Source organism: Salvelinus fontinalis, chromosome 33, assembly GCF_029448725.1.
Source record: "Salvelinus fontinalis isolate EN_2023a chromosome 33, ASM2944872v1, whole genome shotgun sequence".
NCBI lineage: Eukaryota > Metazoa > Chordata > Actinopteri > Salmoniformes > Salmonidae > Salvelinus > Salvelinus fontinalis.
The window spans coordinates 18,246,530-18,269,887 of NC_074697.1; the positions used below are offsets into that span (position 1 = coordinate 18,246,530).

Consider the following 23,358-nt stretch of genomic DNA (forward strand, 5'->3'; position numbering starts at 1 on the left):
GGGTGAAATTCCACAGTGTGCCATCACAGCAGCAAGATTTGTGACCTGTTGCCACAAGAAAAGGGCAACCAGTGAAGAACAAACACCATTGTAAATACAACCCATATTTATGTTTATTTATTTTAACTTGTGTGCTTTAACCATTTGTACATTGTTACAACACTATATATATATAATATGACATTTGTAATGTCTTTATTGTTTTGAAACTTCTGTATGTGTAATGTTTACTGTTAATTTTTATTGTTTATTTCACTTTTGTATATTATCTACCTCACTTGCTTTGGCAATGTTAACACATGTTTCCCATGCCAATAAAGCCCCTTGAGAGAGAGAGAGAGAGAGAGAGAGAGAGAGAGAGAGAGAGAGAGAGAGAGAGAGAGAGAGAGAGAGAGAGAGAGAGAGAGAGAGAGAGAGAGAGAGAGAGAGAGAGAGAGAGAGAGAGAGAGAGAGAGAGAGAGAGAGAGAGAGAGAGAGAGAGAGAGAGAGAGAGAGAGAGAGAGAGAGAGAGAGAGAGAGAGAGAGAGAGAGAGAGAGAGAGAGAGAGAGAGAGAGAGAGTTTATAAATCAGGAAGAAGTAGTGTAGTCTGATGCATATTCATTCTGAACTTGGTATTGTTTTTTTAATCACCTGGACCAGTAAAGCAGTTTTTGAAAACCATCACAGATTTTAAGGTATGTTACACACATGTCTTCTTTGGGATGATTACTTTGTTAACGCATTCAGGTTTTCTACATTTTGAATTACATTTACTATGTTTATTATTGTTGGCCCAAAATTGTTATAAATAGACTTTGAACCATCCAATTCAATAGGATCCACATATCACAACATCCTATTTTATGGCGGTTTGCTCTAGCTTGCTAGAATAGCTGCACAACAAGCAACATGTAACAACTTCTCAGGGTCTGTTCAAGAGTGCGCAACGTTACAAAACGTTCAGAATGTATCATGTTTATTGAACAGACATTAATCACAGGCTCTATAATTCTTTCTGGTAAAGCTTCCATTTAAGGGGTCCTTATAAGAAGTGTAATTACATGTGTAGTTACACTAACAAGTATTATAGTTAACTGTAACAACTCATAGTTACAGTGTAATAACAACATGTAACTGGTAGTAATTGCGGTCTGTTATTACAGAGGTTTAACAATGAATGCTTGTTACCATGCTTGTTACAAATGGGCAGGTTTCCACTAAATTCACCAACTTAGTGTTTCACTTCTTCTCAGCTGCATACAGTAACAACTGTCACAAAGGTTGTGATCTCTCATGGATGCGCTGGGTGTCTGAGAGATTATAGCCTATGGTCAATAGGCTCTAATTATTTAGCTTTGAATGTGAACTGTTCAAACTATATCTCTACTCAGTTGTGTTGCTAGCACTTGCCCCCAAAATAAAGTGTACTGTCTGGGTTAACTTGGTTGAGCTGGTAAAAACAGATCAGTAACTCAACCTCACTGACCGGGATCTAATATGGGTGGCATCCCAGATGTGGAAAAATACATTATTTCAAAGCATAGTACATGTCATGTTTCCCTAAGTAGATTATAATGTACATACAAGATGTTACACAGGATTTAGCCCATTAAAAATAAGTGTATGTTGAGGCATACTTACTTAATTAAGTGACAATGCCCTCGAAGCCGGTGTTTGGAGGCACGGTTGTGCCAGATATGAAGTCGAGGGGAGGCAAACCGTGTCAATATATCCTGCAAACACCAGCTTCGAGGGCATTGTCACTTTTATACAACGGGTTACCAACATATTCAAATAATGATTTACATATTTTAATTAAAAATATTATTTTGATGAATTTATTCATACTATTTCTATTCCACAAGATATAGTCCGACACAAATCCAAGGTTGCTACCCAAGCCGGCTGGTAATTCTTTCTATCGGTTGGGTTGGTAGAGATGCGACCCAGTCATTAAGTATTTTTGTTCTGTATCTATGGACGCGACACAGTCGTTTATTCTAAATGTTCCTTTGCCATACTGGCTGGCAACGTTCTTATCTCTTGCTTGCTAGCTAGCCATACTGTTGCAAACTTACAGTCACGTCAAAAAGTGCAGCCAGAATAACAGCAAACTAGGCACATTTGCATTTGTTTAAGTAGTTTCTAGTGACATTTATTTGGATACATCTATAACAATGAGCTAATGAGGAGCGATTTCACCTGGCATTCAAAATGTGCACACTCATCAGGACACTGTTGTTCAGAGGAGCTAGCCAACAAGACAGCTAACAACACAGCTAGCACAATCACTTCAAACTGAAGCTGAAAAGACTGCAAACTAGCTGACATTTCTTTGTACATATCCATAAAAATTATGCCAGCTGATTCATGATTTCAACTGGCTGAGAAATGCTGCCTCCCTGCCTGTCTGTCTCATCCCAACACATGTATTACTATGGGACAGCTGGAGACCGAATTTGAATATTGAAATAATGTTGAAAATGTCAGAGAGACAGACAGCAAGGTTTATACAAATCTCCACCCTTGCAAACTAAACGTTAGTATAAAAGAAATGTGAGATAATGTCTAGATGCTTTTTATAGCGGAGATCAAGTTTATAAATTGCTTGGCTGGGCTGATGAGACAGTGGATTGCGCAGTCAGATGGAACAGAGTAAATATTCATGTTAATGTCATAGATTTAGCCGGTGGTAACTTGTGGAATGGACACTGGCTGGAATGTGGTTTTAACCAATCAGCATTCAGGATTAGACCCACCTGTTGTATAATTATAATTAATGTGTACTTATTCAGTAAATTACCCATCCTGACAACCTGGCCCTCATTTTAAAGGTGCAATATGCAGAAATCGCTCCGCCATTTCCTGGTTGCTAAAATTCTAATAGTTCGCCTGATTTCAGTTTATGTGACAAAACAGGCCATGTATAAAGTAGAGAATAATCGTACCATCTAAACTGCTGTGAAATATCTTTGCAAATAACCAAAAATATTGTATTTTCTGTTTGAATCTTGTGTACAAAACCGAAAGTAAAAGACTAAAAAATAAAACTTAAGAACGGGAAGTATAGAAATAGGGAACATAGAAGATATCTTCTGCTTCTTAGACTTGCTTTCAATGAGAATGACAGATTAATAACTCACATTAACTCAAACGTGAATTTGGTAGGGTTGCCCAAAAAGTTAGATATTGTAGCTTTAAAGCTTCTGGAAGTTTCACTTTATTTCACAATAAGGTACAGAAATTAAGTAAAACTTACAGAAGCTTTAAAATGAGGGGCCAGGTTGTCAGGATGGGTTGTGTACTGTATAAGTACACATTAATTATAACTAAGTACCCCTCAGGAAACACTTTATTTTAACTAGCTAAATCCTGTGTAACAACTAGTAATTACATTGTACTTTAACAAATATTTAATGTACTATTGTCACGCTCTGACCTTAACATAGATAACTTTCTTTTTTATTTTGGTTAGGTCAGGGTGTGACGAGGGTGGGTATGCTTGTTTTGTATTGTCTAGGTTTTTTTGTATGTCTAGAGGTGTTGGTAAGTCTAGGTATATGTATGTCTATGGTGGCCTGAATTGGTTCCCAATCAGAGGCAGCTGTTTATCGTTGTCATTTTCCCTTTTGGTTTTGTGGGTTCTTATTCTATGTTTAGTTGCCTGTCTGCACTAGCCATATTAGCTTCACGGTTCGTTTTGTTATTTTGTTCGTTTTGTTGAGTGTTCATTCGTTAAATAAAGAAGTATGTACATTTATCACGCTGAGCCTTGGTCTCCTCCCTACGACGGCCGTGACAACTATGCTTTGAAGTAGTGTGTTTTTTCCGAATCTGGAATGACCAAATTAACCCAGATGGTACACTTTATTTTGGTTGCAAGTGCTAACAATAACGTTGAGTGGAGATATATTTTAAACAGTGCACATTCATGGGTAAGTAATCGCGCATAATCGTGCAGATACCCAGTGCAATCACGAGGGGTCTCAGACTTTTTGACTGTTGTTACTAAATCGAATGCAGCTGAGAAGAAACAAAAGACTAAGTTGGTGAATTTAGTGGAAACCTGCCCATTTGTAACAAGCGTGGTAACAAGCATTCATTGTTACACCTTTGTAATTACAGACGGCAATAACTACCAGTTACATCTTGTTATTACAGTGTAACTATTGGTTGCTACAGGGAACTGCAATACTTGTTACAGTGTAATTACACATGTAATTAGACTTTAATAAGGACCCCTTAAAATGAAGTGTTACCTTATTTAAAAAAAATCTGCTGTGGTTATTGATTATTCTACCACATCCCGACCGGGAGACCCATGAGGTGGCACACAATTGGCCCAGCGTCGTCCGGGTTAGGGGAGGGTTTGATCGGGATGTTCTTGTCCCATCGTGCTCTAGCGACTCCTTGTGGCGGGACGGGAGCATGCACGCTGACTCATGTCGCCAGTTGTACGGTTTTTCCTCTCACACATTGGTTTTTCCTCTGACACATTGTTGCGGCTGGCTTCCGGGTTAAGCGGGCAGGTGTTAAGGAGCGCGGTTTGGCGGGTCATGTTTCAGAGGACGCATGACTCAACCTTCACCTCTCCCGAGCACGTTGGGGAGTTGCAGAGATGAGACAAGATCATAAGTGGTTTGCAATTGGATAACATGAAATTGGGGAGAAAAAGGGGGTAAAAAAATAAATATTTTGAATATTCTACAGCTGGTATGATGGGATAAAGTAACCTAAATCCATGTGTGTGTTTGTCCTGAGACGCTTTTTGCTAAACGTTATTCTAACCCAGATTGTCAGACAAGTGTGAAATGTTTACTTGCCTCTATGTATCAATTTGTGCCATCCTAAAACTCTGAAATGATGAAATACCTGACCAACACCATCAAGGTGGCAGGTAAGCTTACCTCCTGACTTAAAATCATCCACTATTGACTATTGCATTTCATCCTTTTGCAGTAGTCCGAAAGGATTAGGAATGAGAATCATTGAATAGGATCTCTATGACTAGTTCAACCAGAGGTTACACAGGATGGACACTGGACAGAGATTGACATTATTGCGTCAAGCTGCTGTGATCATTTCATTGTTTATTGTTCACAAGAACTCCAAGCTCGGTAATTTCCCTTTTTGCTCAAAGGCCCTTTCGTTTCTCTATTTTCTTTCTCTCTGTATTGTTTGCAAAGGGCCTATATGTAAGCATTTTACTGATAGTCTACACCTGTTGTTTCAACGTGGTCTCAGAACATTTCGTATTATTCTGTAAGTAAATCTGAGACATTCCATTTAGTGTGATGTTACTTTTCTTATGGTTTGTTAATTTGTCCATCATACATTTCTTAGAATATGTTACGAATTACAATTTGTATGTTATGCTACAAATTGCAATTCTATATGTTACGAATTAGTAATTAGCACAATATGTTATGAATTTTTAAAATGTATGATATGTTACGAATTTTTATTTGTTGTGGCTAACGTCAGCTGGGTGGCTAGGTGGCTAACACTAGCTAGGCTAGGGGTTAGGAGTTAAGGTTATAGTTAGGTTAAATGGTTAAGGTTAGGGTTATGTGGAAGAGTTAGCTAACACGCTAAGCAATCGTAAAGTAGTAAGTAGTTAAAGCTGCTAATTAGCTAAAATCCTAAAGTTGTCTGTGATGAGATTCGAACATTCAACCTTTGGATTGCTTGATGTTCATGTTACACGCCTTCACATCCACTCCGACCAACAACCCTACTTTAATTTTTACCTTAACCTATCTTATGCAACCATACCAAACATAACTTATCATACTAATTTGAACGTCTCGGATTTACATGTAGTATGTTACGTCTAGTCTATGAGACCACTGGTTGTTTATTTATCATGTGATGAATACATTTTTATTTATTTTTTTACCTTTATTTAACTAGGCAAGTCAGTTAAGAACAAATTCTTATTTTCAATGACGGCCTAGGAACAGTGGGTTAACTGCCTGTTCAGGGGCAGAACGACAGATTTGTACCTTGTCAGCTTGGGGATTTGAACTTGCAACCATTCGGTTACTAGTCCAACGCTCTAACCACTAGGCTACCCTGCCGCCCCATTTGATTTGTATGAGGAAATACAGTACTGTATGTTCCCTCTCCTAAGAAGACCAGTGTTGTATGATTGCCAGGGTTTTATCAATATTGATACAGTACAAATCAATATTCCAACAGTGCCTGTTTTCCAGTAAGAGGACAATAATATGACACCTAACTTCCCCATTCAGGTGCCAAAATGGTGAACTGCTGTGGATTGATAACTGTCAAGAATAAACCAGGTACTGTTTGAAAGCAGAAATTATTGTTTACTTCCCATGTCTGTGTGTATTTTCCTTCTCCCAGACATGAGCTCTCATCAGTATCTTGTTTATCCTCTCTCCTTCCATCCCTCCCTCTCTCAGTGCCTCTGAAGAGTATTGCTGTGGAAGTGAGTGTCCAGGGGCATGTGGCCACTGTGAGCTCCACTCTGCAGTATGAGAACCAGGAGAAGAGCCCTCTGGAGGCCATCTTTGTTTTCCCTCTGCCAGGAGAGGCTGCTGTCTGCAGGTTCAGCGCCAAGATAGGACAGACTGAGGTGGTGGCTGAGGTTCAGGAGAAACAGAAGGTGAGGGGAAATGACAAGTCAACAATGAGACAAAAGCAACAATGCAGATCTACATTTCTTTTATTTTTTTTCAGGATTCATTTCATGTTTATAACAATCAATAACATGTTAGTACAAATGTTGTTACTAGTGTAGTTACATAGTTACTACACAGGTTTAAGAACAACTTGGTGTAAAGTCTTACTGGGCAACTATATCCAATTGGTTAACCAAGCAGTCTATGACTTGCGGAGCTTCAAGAATCAGTATTATCCTTTTGACCGCTCTCATATCACTATTGTCTCAGGCTGATGATGCATCCTTGTGTTCCTCTGTCCCCCTCTCAGGCGCGGGAGCAGTATGATGATTCATTGAGCTCGGGCCAGCAGGCCTTCCTATTGGAGGAGAGTGATGAGAGCCCGGATGTGTTCAAGCTGAGTGTAGGTAGTCTGCCTCCAGGGGAGAAGGCCTCTGTCAGCCTAGACTATGTGACAGAGCTGGCTGTACAGGCTGACGATGGCCTGAGGCTCTGCCTGCCCGCCGTGCTCAACCCCCGCTATCAACCCCAGGGTAAGAACATGTGCCCCTGCATGGAGAGACACAAACCACTAATACATCATAGTGCAGTGTAAAACCTTGTGGGCAGCAGTGTGACTAGGAACCAGCAACTGGTCACATAGGGTGGTGGACTTCAGTCCTGCTCTTGGAGACCCACAGGAAGTGGTGCAGGCTTTAGGTCCAGTCCAATCACCCACAAATTAGCATGTTTCTGTTCATCTCTTTCCTCTCTCGCCTTCTGTCTTCTCTCTGTCTCTCTACCTCCTCCTCCCTCCCTGACCCCATCTCTCTCTAAGGGTCAGACAGTGGTAGTGGTGGCAGTGCCCTGGTGTCCTCGGTGCCTGCTGCTTCTGTGCCCTACAGTCTGTCCCTCACTGCCCGTGTGTCGTCCCCTCATCCCATCTGTAGAGTCGAGTCCAACTGTCCCCTGGACCCACTCAACTACCTCAACACAGAGAAAACCCAAGCCACGGTACTTTGTGTGTGTCTGTGTGTGTGAGTGTGTGTGTGTGTGTTCATATGCATGTTTAATTGTGTTTATTTTATACACAGTCAAATCAAATTGTATTGGTCACATACACATGGTTAGCAGCTGTTAATGTGAGTGTAGCGAAATGCTTGTGCTTCTAGTTCCGGCAGTGCAGTAATTATATAACAAGTAATCTAACAATTCCCCAACAACTACCTAATACACACAAATCTAAAGGGGTGAATGAGAATATGTACAGTTGAAGTCGGAAGTTTACATACACCTTAGCCAAATACATTTAAACTCAGTTTTTCACAATTCCTGACATTTAATCCAAGTAAAAATTCCCTGTCTTAGGTCAGTTAGGATCACCACTTTATTTTAAGAATGTGAAATATCAGAATAATAGTAGAGTGATTTATTTCAGCTTTTATTTCTTTCATCACTTTCCCAGTGGGTCAGAAGTTTACATACACTCATTAGTATTTGGTAGCATTGCCTTTAAATTATTTAACTTGGGTCAAACGTTTCGGGTAGCCTTCCACCAGCTTCCCATAATAAGTTGGGTGAATTTTGGCCCATTCCTCCTGACAGAGCTGGTGTAACTGAGTCAGGTTTGTAGACCTCCTTGCTCGCACCCGCTTTTCAGTTCTGCCCACAAATTTTCTTTAGCATTGAGGTCAGGGCTTTGTGATGGCCACTCCAATACGTTGACTTTGTTGTCCTTAAGCCATTTTGCCACAAATTTGGAAGTATGCTTGGGGTCATTGTCCATTTGGAAGACCCGTTTGCGACCAAGCTTTAACTTCTTGACTGATGTCTTGATGTTGCTTCAATATATCCACATAATATTCCTCCCTCATGATGCCATCTATTTTGTGAAGTGCACCAGCCCTCCTGCAGCAACGCATCCTCACAACATGATGCTGCCACCCCTGTGCTTCATGGTTGGGATGGTGTTCTTTTTCTTGCAAGCCTCCCCCTTTGTCCTCCAAACATAACAATGGTCATTATGGCTAAACAGTTCTATTTTTGTTTCATAAGACTAGGGGACATTTCTCCAAAAAGTACAAAAAGTACATGTGCATTTGCAAACCGTAGTCAGGCTTTTTTATGTCGGTTTTGGAGCAGTGGCTTCCTTGCTGAGCGGCCTTTCAGATTATGTTGATATAGGACTCGTTTTACTGTGGTGTCGTGTCTTTTGCTATGCCGGATTAAGTGAAATGACATGCTATTCTATAAAATCCTTTCTCTGTAATTAATATTACCTGATTGAGCTAATCATGTAAATGTAATTAACTAGAAAGTCGGGGCACCACGAAAGAGTATTTATGGAGCTGTTATCTTCCGAATAAACTCTTAAAAACCTAGTAATATTTTACATCAATAGCAGTCAATATTTATCGTCACCTTACTATTATTATTATTATTATTATTATTTCAGTCTCCTCTGAAAGTTGTAAATTCTTGGTTATCTTCACGAACCCTGGCTAACAAGTTGAATCAGCAATACAAAATTGGGTTTAATTACTTATTTACTAAATACCTAACTGATCACACAGAATTACATATACACAGAATGCAAATTATGTCATACAGAAAACGTCCCTGGTGGACGGAGCCGACATGACAGCTGGTTACACAAAGGAAAGGGGGTTGGGTTTGAGTGAAAGAGCGGGAAGACTGAGGAACAAAGGGAGAAGCTATGCTATCGTAAATACAGTATCTTATGCATTCTAAATTACCGCCCATTTGGAAAAGGGAAATGCAATTCATATTTACTCTGAGCTGCGCTTTTGTAGGTTGTTCGTAGATGCCTACCGTGTTGCCCAACAGAGATCTTGCTGTCCTCAGAAGAATGTCTCTGGTGGTAAATGGGATATGTTGTAGTATCGTTGTTGTGTGTTAGATTGGATACGTCGTCCGTCCTTTCCTAGCCCACGTTTACAGCGGCCGCTGCTAACTCAAAGGCTCGGAGGTATCACTTCTGTAGTGAATAAGACTTCAAAGTTCATACCATTCGCCACCAAAGCTCACGCTGAGGTTGGCTTAGTTCTGTAGTTATTATCTGAATCCTTCTGACATCGGACCGTCGCCCTAATGTACCCGGGACAGGAGGTTACATTTTCGTCAAGGGCTTACTGTAAATAGTGGAGGTAGAGAGGAGTGTGTTTCATAGTTTATAACCAATGTCTCTTCACAGGGGCGGGCCACTGATTGAGCAGAGCTCTAACCTTATGAAAGCCCAATTCTCTCATTTGGAACCTTACATTAAAATTACATTCAATCTTTTCACAAATAGTTTCATATTTAAACATTTAAATAGCACAACAATTCCATGTGAATCTGATAACTAGAATGTGTAGACTTTCCCAGATACAGTTAATGTCATCCTGTAATCACTCATAATGTCTCAGATGACAACCGAACTGACATCATATTCATTAAGTACCAACACATATTTTCAACTTGTTCTATTACCGAAATATGGTTCCTCTCCCTCCACTTGTTTGATGTTCCCAGACTCTCTATGTTTAACAAAGACTATTCAAGAGTCCTTCAGTAGAGTCAGAGAGAGAGGGAAGGGAGAAAGGTATTTATGGTGGGGTCATAAACCTTACCCACAGGCCAGCGTCATGACAGTGGATATAGATACTTTTGTACCTGTTTCCTCCAGCATCTTCACAAGGTCTTTTGCTGCTGTTCTGGGATTGATTTGCACTTTTCGCACCAAAGTACGTTAATCTCTAGGAGACAGAATGCGTCTCCTTCCTGAGCAGTATGACGGCTGCGTGGTCCCATGGTGTTTATACTTGCGTACTATTGTTTGTACAGATGAACGTGATACCTTCAGGCATTTTGGAAATTGCTCCCAAGGATGAACTAGACTTGTGGAGGTCTACAATTTTTCTTGGCTGATTTCTTCTGATATTCCCATGATGTCAAGCAAAGAGACACTGAGTTTGAAGGTAGGCCTTGAAATGCATCCACAGGTACACCTACAATTGACTCAAATGATGTCAATTAGCCTATCAGAAGCTTCTAAAGCCATGACATCATTTTCTGGAATTTTCCAAGCTGTTTAAAGGCACAGTCAACTTAGTGTATGTAAACTTCTGACCCACTGGAATTGTGATACAATGAATTATAAGTGAAATAATCTGTCTGTAAACAATTGTTGGAAAAATTACTTGTGTCATGTGTAACGGATGTGAAATGGCTAGCTAGTTAGAGCGGTGGTGCGCGCCAGTTGCCTTTCAATCGGTGACGTCACTTGCTCTGAGACTTTGAAGTAGTGGTTCCCCTTGCTAGTAGTGGTTCCCGAAGGGCCGCGGCTTTTGTGGAGCGATGGGTAACGATGCTTCGTGGGTGACTGTTGTTGATGTGTGCAGAGGGTCCCTGGTTCGCGCCCGAGGTCGAATCGAGGGGACGGACTAAAGTTAAACTGTTTCACATGCACAGAGTAGATGTTCTAACCGACTTGCCAAAACTATAGTTCGTTAATAAGACATTTGTGGAGTTGTTGAAAAACAAGTTTTAATGACTCCAACCTAAGTGTATGTAAACATCCGACTTCAACTGTACAAATAAGTACATGGATGAGCGATGGCCGAGCGGCATAGGCAAGGTGCAGTAGATGGTATAAAATACAGGATATACATGTGATATAAGTAATGTAAGATATGTACCAGTCCCAATCTACTTGAGACACACCTACTCATTCCAGCGTTTTTCTTTATTTTGACTTTTTTCTACTTTGTAGAACAAAAGTGAAGACATCAAAACTATGAAATAACACATGGAATCATGTAGTATCCCAATTTTTTTTTTAACAAATCAAAATATATTAGAGATTCTTCAAAGTAGCCACCCTTTGCCTTGATGACAGCTTTGCACACTCTTGGCATTCTCTCAACCAGCTTCATGAGGTAGTCACCTGGAATGCATTTCAATTATCAAATGTGCCTTGTTAAAAGTTAATTTGTGGAATTTCTTTACTGCGTTTTAGCCAATCAGTTGTGTTGTGACAAGGTAGGGGTGGTATACAGAAGAAATCCATATTTGGTAAAAGACCAAAACCATATTATGTCAAGAACAGCTCAAATAAGCAAAGAGAAACAATAGTCCATTACTTTAAGTCAATCTGGAACTTTGAAAGTTTCTTCAAGTGCAGTTGCAAAAGCGCTATGATGAAACTGGCTCTCATGAGGACCGCCACAGGAAAGGAAGACCCAGAGTTACCTCTGCTGCAGACGATGAGTTCATTAGAGTTACCAGCCTCAGAAATTGCAGCCCAAATAAATTCTTCAGAGTTTAAGTAACAGACACATCTCAACATCAACTGTTGAGAGGAGACTGCGTGAATCAGGCCTTCATGGTCGAATTGCAAATGAACCACTACTAAGGACAACAACAAGAAGAAGAGACTTGCTTGGGCCAAAAAACACGAGCAATGGACATTAGACCGGTGGAAATCTGTCCTTTGGTCTGATGAGTCCAAATTTGAGAAAAAATAGGTGAACGGATGATCTCCGCATGTGTGGTTCCCACTGTGAAGCATGGAGGAGGTGTGATGGTGTGGGGGGTGCTTTGATGGTAACACTGTCGGGGATTTATTTAGAATTTAAGGCACAATTAACCAGCAGGTCTACCACAGCATTCTGCACGATACCCCATCCCATCTGGTTTGCACTTAGTGGAACTATTATTTGTTTATCAAAAGGAGAACACCTCCAGGCTGTGTAAGGGCAATTTGACCAAGAAAGATAGTGATTGAGTGCTGCATCAGATGACCTGGCCTCCACAATCACCCGACCTCAACCCATTTTAGATGGTTTGGAATGAGTTGGACCGCAGAGTGAAGGAAAAGCAGCCAACATGTGCTCAGCATCTGTGGGATCTCCTTCAAGACTGTTGGAAAAGCATTCCAGGTGAAGCTGGTTGAGAGAATGCCAAGAGTGTGCGAAGCTGTCATTAAGGCCAAGGGTGGCAACTTTGAAAAATGTATAAAATATATTTTGATTTGTTTAACACTTTTAATACATGATTCCATATGTGTTATTTCATAGTTTTGATGTCTTCACTATTATTCTACAATGTAAAAATTAAGAAAAACCCCTTGAATGAGTAGGTGTGTCCAAACCTTTGACTGGTACTGTACGTACGTATGAATGTCTGCGTGTACAGTATGTCTGTGTGCGTGCACTCTCACTAGCACCATGAACCATCCGAATACTTCATAGTTGTTAAATTCCCTCTCAGACTGCTCTGTCTTCATGTGAATGTTGTTCTAACTGCAGGTCAGTCTGGCTGCAGGTCATCAATTTGACCGGGACGTTGAGCTGTTGTTGTATTACCAAGACACCCATCAGCCTACTGCTATAGTAGAGGCAGCACAGACTTCTGCCAAGCCAGGTGAGGGGGGTGGGTTTACTCTGTTGTAGATGTGTGGAGATGAGATCAATGAGTAGTCTAGTCTACTACCTTAATCCATGTTTACATAGAGGAACATGGTGAGACAGAAGATACAGTAGATGTAGTGTAGAGATGGAGAAAGAGGACAAAGGCTGTTGAACACTTCTGTCTCTCTCTCTCTTTATCGCTCCCAGGCTCTCTGATGGGCGACCCAGTGGTCATGCTGAGCCTGTACCCAGAGTTCCCCAAAGATGTGATGTCGACGATGACCTCACTCGGGGAATTCCTTTTTGTTGTGGATCGCTCTGGCAGCATGTCATGCTCCATGCACAATGGGTCTGGGGCTCAGGACCGCATTGGCAGTGCCAGGGTACACACACACACACACACACAACCCTGCACTAGTAAATTAACATCTCAATCTGAACAGGATTCACCAAGAGATGGTTTAGAGTGAAATCCAGTACACAGTGGTTACTCTGTAGTCTTCCATTCTTTAAGCATGTCCTATATGGTTTATTGAATAGTAAAAACACTTGAATTTCTCTCTTGCAGGATACTCTGCTGCTCTTGCTGAAAAGCCTGCCAATGGGGTGCTACTTCAACATCATCGGCTTTGGGTCCAGTTATGAGTCCTTCTTTCCGTGAGTGTTCTCTACTTTCAACCCTCGTCTCAATCAGGTCAAGTCAGTGTCTGAGGACTTACGTTTTTTACAAACATATTTAGCGGTGTCATTCTAGGGTTTTATCATGTATGTTGTACCAGGTAGTCCAAATCCAAATATAATCAGTGACAGTGTTTGACAGTTAATGTTTACATCTTTTTTTAAATTTGACCTTTATTTAACTAGGCAAGTCAGTTAAGAACAAATTCTTATTTTCAATGACTGCCTAGGAACAGTGGGTTAACTGCCTTGTTCAGGGGCAGAACGATGAGCTAATCATTTGCAGCAGGTAGGGGTAGAGCCCTCACGGTGACGGTATTACCGCCACACCAACTGTCACGAGTCATGAAGGCAGTCAAATTTCACATGACCGTTTACTCACGGTAATTAGGCTTCTCCAAGCTCTGATGCTGCTGATGGTCATTAGTAGCCCACCAAACTTTCTAACTGCCTGGTACTCAGCACTCTATTGTCCCTCTAATCTCTCTGACATATATGCAAATGTCATCAAACACTTAATGAGAGCCCATGAGTTTTGATGGCCTCTATAGGCTAGGCCTACTGTATTTATTCATCTTTATTCATCAACTTTCCTAATATTAAGCACATTGTAAAACAAATCAACAGGAGTATAGCCTACCTGGCTGTCATTAATATGAACCATGGCAAAAGTGTCCTCCATTCGCTATTTATGTGCATAGTCCTCCATTTGCTATTGAAGTGCTATTTTCTCATGCCCCTGTTCTGAGACAGGTGCATGATACTGGTCCAATCTAAGTCAAAATAAATATCACTCATTTATTAAATGTAAAGACAACATTCAATTAAGAATAGTCTGATGGGTGACAACGTTAGAATATCACTTATGATTATTATTATTTTTTTTAAATCTATTTTAATTTCACCTTTATTTAACCAGGTAGGCCAGTTGGAACAAGTTCTCATTTACAACTACGACCTGGCCAAGATAAAGCAAAGCAGTGCGACAAATTACAACGCAGTTACACATGGAATAAACAAACGTACAGTCAATAACACAATAGAAACAAATCTGTATACAGTGTGTGCAAATGAAGTAAGGAGGTAAGGCAATAAAAAGGCCATAGTGGCGAAGTAATTACAATGTAGCATTAACACTGGAGTGATAGATGTGCAGATGATGATGTGCAAGTAGATTGATGTTTTATCAGTGGCGATTTTAGCATGTAAATCTTGGTGGGTCAAACAACAACAACAAATGTTGATGCATGCCAGCAAAGCCACAACACAACACTAAAAATACATTCATTGCACTATAACGGTGACAAATGGTGCCCACAAACTGTTAGGGCCTACATAAAGCTGTCCCAAAAGCAGAGCGCCCTTTTCAGCATCATGGAGTGAATCCTTACCACCGCTACACCTGGTTATCAGCGAGCCTTGTAGGGAAACAGTTCATTCAGCCTCATTACTGCCTTTAAAAAAAAACAAAGCTGATATGGCTGACTTGCTTAAACAAATGTGGTTTCAACTAACAATTGAGATGTACAAACTATGGCATAAGGGAACGACGAGCGGATAAGAGGCAATCCAAGCTAGGTCGGACGTAGTCAATATAACTATTTGTTCAGCGCTTTTGTAATGTACAGCAGCAGAATTCAGAACCCTGGGCCGTTCTTACAGTATTCTCCCTGTACACCAAGTCAGAACCGTAGGTTAAATAAAGGGGGCTTATAAGCAGACAATGAAAGCTCTTACAATATTCAATGATTACATTTCTTGAAAACAGGCTATTGGCTAAATGGGGGAAAAGGGACCAAATTAGTAGGGTGAGGCACATGGGCTACTAACTGCTTACTACACAACATACACTTAGTATTACTTTCTTGGCTACAGTATACATATCTCCCCGGCAGATTACATCATTCATGTAGCAGTGTAACAGGGTTATATTGGTGATTCCCCTTGCCACTTTATTGTTAAGCCAATGGGTTTTTAGTTTTGTCTTGCCTTCACCTACTCAACATGGCATCTTATTGGCTGGTTTGCGTAGCTTGCTTACGAGGGAGGATGTTTCAGTTAGAATCGTCCCAGTGAACAAGCACCAAACCAGCGGTAAGTTGTTGGTTGCAAAGCACTGTACATCAAAAGTGATTTTTATACTCCCAAGTGATGATTTAAGTGTACAATTTATATAAATGTGTTTGTAAATGTTATTCGAACATCACACATAAGATGCAGTGTTTTTTGGAGAATATTGGTTGTGCATTTTGGTTGTAAAGAATTCCCGCCAGTACTAGCTAGCAACTTACTGTGTCTGGTGGGGGGGGGTTCATATATTTTGTACAGTGCGTGAGTGCAGAGTTGGATGGTGAGCCGTGCATTGCATGACGTGCAATTTTGTGCTGTTCCTATCAGGTACATTGTTAAAGATATTATATTGTATATTGTAATTGTATTATTTTGGTAACTATATGGCCCAGTGAACAAGCACCAAACCAGCGTGCGTGAATGCAGAGTTGGATGGTGAGCCGTGCATTGCATGACGTGCAATTTTGTGCTGTTCCTATCAGAATAAATCTCCATGACTGGTGCTACACTTTGGAGTTCGTGTCGAGGATTGATTGTACACAACGCAAGAAGAGTACTGTTACAGCAGCATACAAGACATTTTTGGACTCACCTTATTGTGCTGTGCTCACTTGAACAGGAAGGTGGCGCGGCGGTCCTTCTTGTGGGCTCTAGAAAGAGGCCCGAGTTCCCGACTTGGAATAACCGTTCAGTTATTTTCCCAGTCGGAGATACTTTTTTCCCCAGAGTTCCCAGTTGTCTTGAACGCGGCAGAAGTCATGCTGGATTGACCGCATGGCCAATGTATAAAAATTTTACCAATTGGATATCACACAAAATTGGTGAGAAAAGGGGGTATTTAATTTAAGGATAAACATTCACACGCAATGCCATGGGCCAGAAGTTACGATCTTGTCTCATTGCTGCAACTCCCCTATGGACTCGGCGAGGTTCGAGAGCCTCACTGCTTCTTGACACACTGCTCGCTTAACCCGGAAGCCAGCTGCACCAATGTGTCATGGGAAACACTGTTGAACTGACAACTGCAGTCAGCTTGCAAGCGCCCGGCACAAGGAGTCGCTAGAGCACAATGAGACAAGGAAATCCCGGCCGGCCAAGCCCTCCCCTAATCCGGACGACACTGGGCCAATGAGGGCTGAGGCTGCAGTCGCGCCTCAGCCCTCATTGTTGAATTTGCAATTTCCAACTTGTTGTGTAATGTGTGTCCGATGAGCACCGATATGTTTTATCTAATAATTTCTCATATGACAAGTGTCGTGATGTAGCTATTAGTAATATGATGACATGCTATTTATCGAATAATTCATTGTGTAGTTATTATGTGATTTAAATTAATCATGTAACAATTACCTCATTAGTAACCTGGTGCACCACAGGAAAAGTTTGTTTAACGAGTTACCGTTTCCCAAATTAACTCAAGAAAATCAGAATCTCCATATCATAGCATTTCCTCATATCAGTCTCATTCTGAACATTCCATAATCCATTAAATCTGCAGGAACGCTAGTCTACATGATGACTCAGGAATACATAAATTGTCTTAATTATTTATTTACTCACTAAATAATCACACAGAATTACATAAACACACACACAGGATAGATTATACATTGATTACCAACTAAATGTAATAAAAAGTCCCTCGTGGACTAACCCAATATGACGGCTTGTTACACAATGAAAAAGGGTGGGGAAAGAAAGAGCGGGAGAAGGGGAGACAAAGGAATTCAACTATCGTACATGCAGTTGAATAATACGCTCATGTAAATATGGACATTTAGCACCCTAACAACCACTCATTCGGATTTAGAAATGCAATGTACATATTTACGCTTTTATGTCTTTGTCGTCTCTCTCTGTTGAAATTGCCCGATCAGCCTGTGGAGAGTAGTACATCAGAAAGTCTCTGGATGTGTAAGTCTCTTGTTGTCCAAAAGAGGTCCCCTGTAAGTCTCTTGTTGTCCACCAGAGGTCCCCGCAGTAGCAATCTTCTTCTTTGTTCTGGAAGTGTCCGTTCAAATGGATACATCAGACTACCACACGGTGGTGGGAAGGAAATGTTCTTCCCTTCTCATCCCTGTTAGACTGGATCCTTCAAAAGGTACACACGTAGTGGCCCTCGGCCGAGTTTACTAGACTAAAGTACTTAAACAGCTGCAGACTGAATGTTCCGATGTAGTCTTTATCTTAACTCAAAGTGAGTCTTACCATTTTCTGGTCTGGTAGAGTCTAACCATTCCTGATGTCCGGCTCAACACCGTCCGTATACTGGTCTCAATGTTTGATTATTCAGGGTACAGTTAGAACCATTTTACACGCCAGTAGCAACCTGGCAATGTACTGGTCTCTTGAGATGTTGTTCTTCTCTGTTGAACGTTTCAGAGTTTCTAACCATCTCGTGTCGATCATGCTGGTCTAGTAATTCTTTAGGGGAAAAAGGGGCATTCCCTCCTTTGGCATAATGTTTGTGCTCACGTGGGCGTGGTTACTGACTTGGCAAAGGTCTCTATGACAAAATGTTACCTCAGTTCGAAGGCAAAAATCACATTTCATCTTCTCACAAATAGTTTCAAATTTAATCATATACGTTTTACAATATTTAGATGTAAACCTGACCCCTTGAATGTGTACACTTTCAGAGATAAAGCTATTTAGTTATACCGTCCTTAACAATATCACATAAACAATAATCATATAAAATCAGTTGTTGTTAAGTCCCACCAACTATTTCAAACATTATTTACATTAGAAATATTGTTTCAATGTCCAAACTTTTGATGTTACAGTACTGCAAAATCAATCTCTTTTGTAACAAAGGGATTTTTAACTTCCATTTCTGCATAGTGGAAGAGAGAGTTCCTGCAAGGAACTGTCATAAAACTGGCCTACTCCCCCAGGAGGGGGGGGGGGGGGTCTTGAAACCTTTGGTTAGCCGGCACCTTTGATCTCCATCCAGGAGGGCAAGTCATAACACAAGGATTGAAAAGGATTTGCCAGTAGATTGCCAACTTGATTCATGATGATCAATGACTGCTTGTCTAGCTTTCTACCTAAGATTTATTAAAGTATCAAAGTCCAATCAAAGCCATGTAATTTGACATAATTTTGTCTGTGGCCAATGACCTAATGTAAGTCTATGGCAGCACCCAAGGGGCTTGAATTTTCGAGCTTTACCCGTAGATTTTGCGGTGACGTAGTGTCCGCATGAGTGAACACTGAGCCAATCACAGAACAACCAGAGAACATTACCAACCCCTACACTCCGTATTTTCCGCTGGCTGCCCCACCACTACAGAAAGCACTGAGCTAGGCTGAAACACCTGTATTTTGGAGCTGCCTTACTCTTTAAGCTTAACAGGTGGGGCTCAAAACCCTGCCCTAAATGACTCGTCGCCGCTGAGTGCTATCACTAATGCCCAGCTTGTGCATTAAGGCCAGAAACCTCGCATACCTTTTTTTCTTCTTTTTTCGCAACTTTCAAATCATAGTTGCATACCTCATGTATCCTAGCCCATAGGCCTATATGTTTTGATAAGGTTTGTATTAGAGGTCGACCGATTATGATTTTTCAACGCCGATACCGATTATTGGAGGACCAAAAAAGCCGATACCGATTAACCGGCCTGTTTATTTTTATCTTACATATATCCTAATGTTTGTTTCACAACTAAAGTTGCATAAATTTCTCGAAATTAAGCATATAGGAGGACCAGTTTCTTTGTTAACCGCTCAACATAGAATAGCTGCATGTGCGCACTTCTTTTGAAATCGTTTGGAGAAAATATCCTTTCTATTTTATTAAGATTTGTTCAATTGTATTCTTCATACTATAAAACATAATGCCATGGAATTCTAAGCACATCTTGTCTGCTAAATTAACTAGTGTAGCCCACAGCCATATGGCATTGCCTCAGAGTGCTATTCTGTTCTTCTGAAATAGACTACATTTTCTTCATATCGTGTTTCTTTAGACCCGTCAAAAATAAGTAATGGATATATTGTGATGGTGGCTTGTTTAGGCTATGCTTGTTTAGGCTATGCTTGTTTAGGCTATGCTTGGAAGCCAGGAGATGCTACACATGCTTATACTAATAGCGGTCAATTACCATGAGACCAGCAGTTATTTGGTGACAATTACTTGGCTGACAAAATGTAATGACTGCCACAGCTCTAGGTAGGGGAAATATTAAAATGTCCATGTCCTATAATATGTTGTGGTGATGACCCTTTGACCTTCTGTGTTTGTGTCTATCTGGACATCAGTAAGAGTGTGGAGTACAGCCAGAAGACTATGGATGAGGCTCTGCAGAAGGTGAAGGCAATGAGGGCTGATCTCGGAGGTACAGAGATCCTCCAGCCTTTAAAACATATCTACCGCCAGCCCTGCCTCCCTGACCAGCCCAGACAGGTAACTTACACACCTTACATAAACAAACACCCCATAGACAAATGTGTCTGCACTTTCTGTAACGATGGTTCCATTGAGAAGCTCAGGCATTACTTTACTGTGGGTTATACAGTGACCGTAGGGATGATCTTTACTGTGGGTTATACCGTGACATTAGGGATGATCTTTACTGTGGGTTATACAGTGACATTAGGGATGATCTTTACTGTGGCTTATACAGTGACATTAGGGATGATCTTTACTGTTGGTTATACAGTGACATTAGGGATGATCTTTACTGTGGGTTATACAGTGACAGTTGGGATGATCTTTACTGTGGGTTATACAGTGACAGTTGGGATGATCTTTACTGTAGGTTATACAGTGACATTAGGGATGATCTTTACTGTGGGTTATACAGGGACATTAGGGATGATCTTTACTGTGGGTTATACAGTGACATTAGGGATGATCTTTACTGTTGGTTATACAGTGACATTAGGGATGATCTTTACTGTTGGTTATACACTGACATTAGGGATGATCTTTACTGTGGGTTATACAGTGACAGTAGGGATGATCTTTACTGTGGGTTATACAGTGACAGTAGGGATGATCTTTACTGTGGGTTATACACTGACAGTAGTGAGGATCTTTACTGTGGGTTATACACTGACAGTAGGGATGATCTTTACTGTTGCTTATACACTGACAGTTGGGATGATCTTTACTGTGGGTTATACATTGACATTAGGGATGATCTTTACTGTGGGTTATACAGTGATGGTAGGGATGATCTTTACTGTGGGTTATACAGTGATGGTAGGGATGATCTTTACTGTGGGTTATACAGTGACCGTAGGGATGATCTTTACTGTTGGTTATACACTGACAGTAGGGATGATCTTTACTGTTGGTTATACACTGACAGTTGGGATGATCTTTACTGTGGGTTATACAGTGACATTAGGGATGATCTTTACTGTGGGTTATACAGTGATGGTAGGGATGATCTTTACTGTGGGTTATACAGTGACAGTAGGGATGATCTTTACTGTGGGTTATACAGTGACCGTAGAGAGGATCTTTACTGTTGGTTAAACAGTGACAGTAGTGAGGATCTTTACTGTGGGTTATACAGTGATGGTAGGGATGATCTTTACTGTGGGTTATACAGTGATGGTAGGGATGATCTTTACTGTGGGTTATACAGTGACAGTAGGGAGGATCTTTACTGTGGGTTATACACTGACAGTAGTGATGATCTTTACTGTGGGTTATACAGTGACATTGGGGATGATCTTTACTGTGGGTTATACAGTGACATTGGGGATGATCCTTTTCATCAGCTGTCCAGCTAACAGTGAAAATAATTTCTACTGAACACAAATATAAATGCAACATATAACAATTTCTAAGGTTTACAGTTCACAGTGGTGTAAAGTACTTAAATAGTTTTTTGGGGTAACTTTACTTTACTATTTATATTTTTGACTACTTTTACTTCACTATATTCCTAACACACACATTGTCATTTTTACTCCATACATTTTCCCTGACAACCCAAAGTACTCATTACATGTTGACTGCTTAGCAGGACAGGAAAATTGTGAAATTCACGCACTTACGCATGCATCTTTTGTAAATAATTTTGGAGTGTGCCCCTGGATATCCATACATTCTAAAAACAAGAAACTGGTGCTTTGCATAATAAGTGGCTTCTACTTTTGATACTTAAGTATATTTTAGCAATTACATTTACTTTTCATACTTAAGTATATTTAAAACCGAATACTTTTACTCAAGTAGTATTTTACAGGGTGACTTTTACTTTAATAGAAAGTTACTCAAGTATCTATACTTTTACTCATGTATGACAATTGGGTACCTTTCCCACCACTGACAGTTCATAAAAGGAAATCAGTCAATTGAAATACATTGATAAGGCCCTAATCTTAGGTTTCACATGACTGGGTAGGGGCGCAGCCATAGGCCCAACCATTTTGGAGCCAAGCCAACCCACTGGGGATCCAGGCCCAGCCAATCAGACAAAAATACCCCTCAGTTTCATCAACTGTCCAGTTGGCTGGTCTCAGATGATCCTGACGGTGAAGAAGGCGGATGTGGAGGTCCTGGGCTGGCGTGGTTACACGTGGTCTGCGGTTGTGAGGCCGGTTGAACATACTGCCAAATTCTCTAAAACAACATTGGAGGAGGTTTATGGTAGAGCTATTCAATTCTCTGGAAACAGCTCTGGTGGACATTCCTGCAGTCAGCACGCCAATTGCGCGCTCCCTCAAAGACATCTATGGAATTGTGGTGTTTGACAAAACTGCACATTTTAAAGTGGCCTTTTGTTGACCCCAGCACTTGTGTAATGATCATGCTGTTTAATCAGCTTCTTGGTATGCCACACCTGTCAGGTGGATGGATTATCTTGGCAAAGGAGAAATGCTCACTAACAGGGGAAGTAAAGAAATTTGGCCACAATTTGAGACCAATAAGCTTTTTGTGCAAATGGAACATTCCTGGGATCTATTATTTCAGCTCATGAAACATGGGACCAACACTTTAAATGTTATATTTTTGTTCAGTATAAATGCCTCTGCCAAAGCCTGCCACCTTATCCTCCAATGGAGACGTTTCTTTATAAATGCCTGCATGTCCTTTTTATTGACTGTATTTAGTTTGGTTTATGCATACATGCAGGGGCGAAAATCTGATATCAACCTTGGAGGGGACAATTACATGAAATTTTCTCAAGAGCAATTCCTGAGGGGGGACACCAAAAGTAGTGCTGTAACACATAGCCTACGTTGTAATATGTTAAATGTATATTGAGGAACCATAATCACTACTACTGGATAATTGATAGGTACAGTAGTTAACTGAAGGGTTTTCCCAACTTGTTCAAATGTTTAAATCATTATAATACTACTACTAATAATAGTTATAGCAGTGCTCCTTACCAGTCCAGTATGTATGCAGGTATTTGTACTTACAAACAGCAATATCAAGAAAGGCCAGTAGGTGACAATGGTACTGTACACTGTATGGGTGCAGTTTTCATAAATACAATGAACATGGTGCGATCACATCTAAAAGAGTCTCCATTGAGAACCATCACAAAGTTGGTCTCCGTATTGAAATTACCTTTTAATTTGACTTTTTCTGATACATTTATATAGTCATTAAATATCTGCC

General features: G+C 40.6%; 1 protein-coding gene across 2 annotated transcripts in view; it reads left to right on the forward strand.

Moving 5' to 3' along the window:
* Positions 1 to 596: 596 nt before the first annotated feature.
* Positions 597 to 23,358, forward strand: part of LOC129831778 (von Willebrand factor A domain-containing protein 5A-like) — a 39,266-nt gene continuing 16,504 nt past the window's right edge. For both annotated transcript variants that reach the window (XM_055895215.1, XM_055895216.1), the window contains exons 1-9: positions 597 to 675; positions 6,235 to 6,285; positions 6,409 to 6,611; positions 6,938 to 7,160; positions 7,445 to 7,620; positions 12,918 to 13,032; positions 13,227 to 13,402; positions 13,588 to 13,676; positions 20,031 to 20,175. In XM_055895215.1, coding sequence (XP_055751190.1) covers positions 6,243 to 6,285; positions 6,409 to 6,611; positions 6,938 to 7,160; positions 7,445 to 7,620; positions 12,918 to 13,032; positions 13,227 to 13,402; positions 13,588 to 13,676; positions 20,031 to 20,175 — 1,170 coding nt within the window. In that variant the 5' untranslated portion in view covers positions 597 to 675; positions 6,235 to 6,242. The remainder of the gene's footprint in view (positions 676 to 6,234; positions 6,286 to 6,408; positions 6,612 to 6,937; positions 7,161 to 7,444; positions 7,621 to 12,917; positions 13,033 to 13,226; positions 13,403 to 13,587; positions 13,677 to 20,030; positions 20,176 to 23,358) is intronic.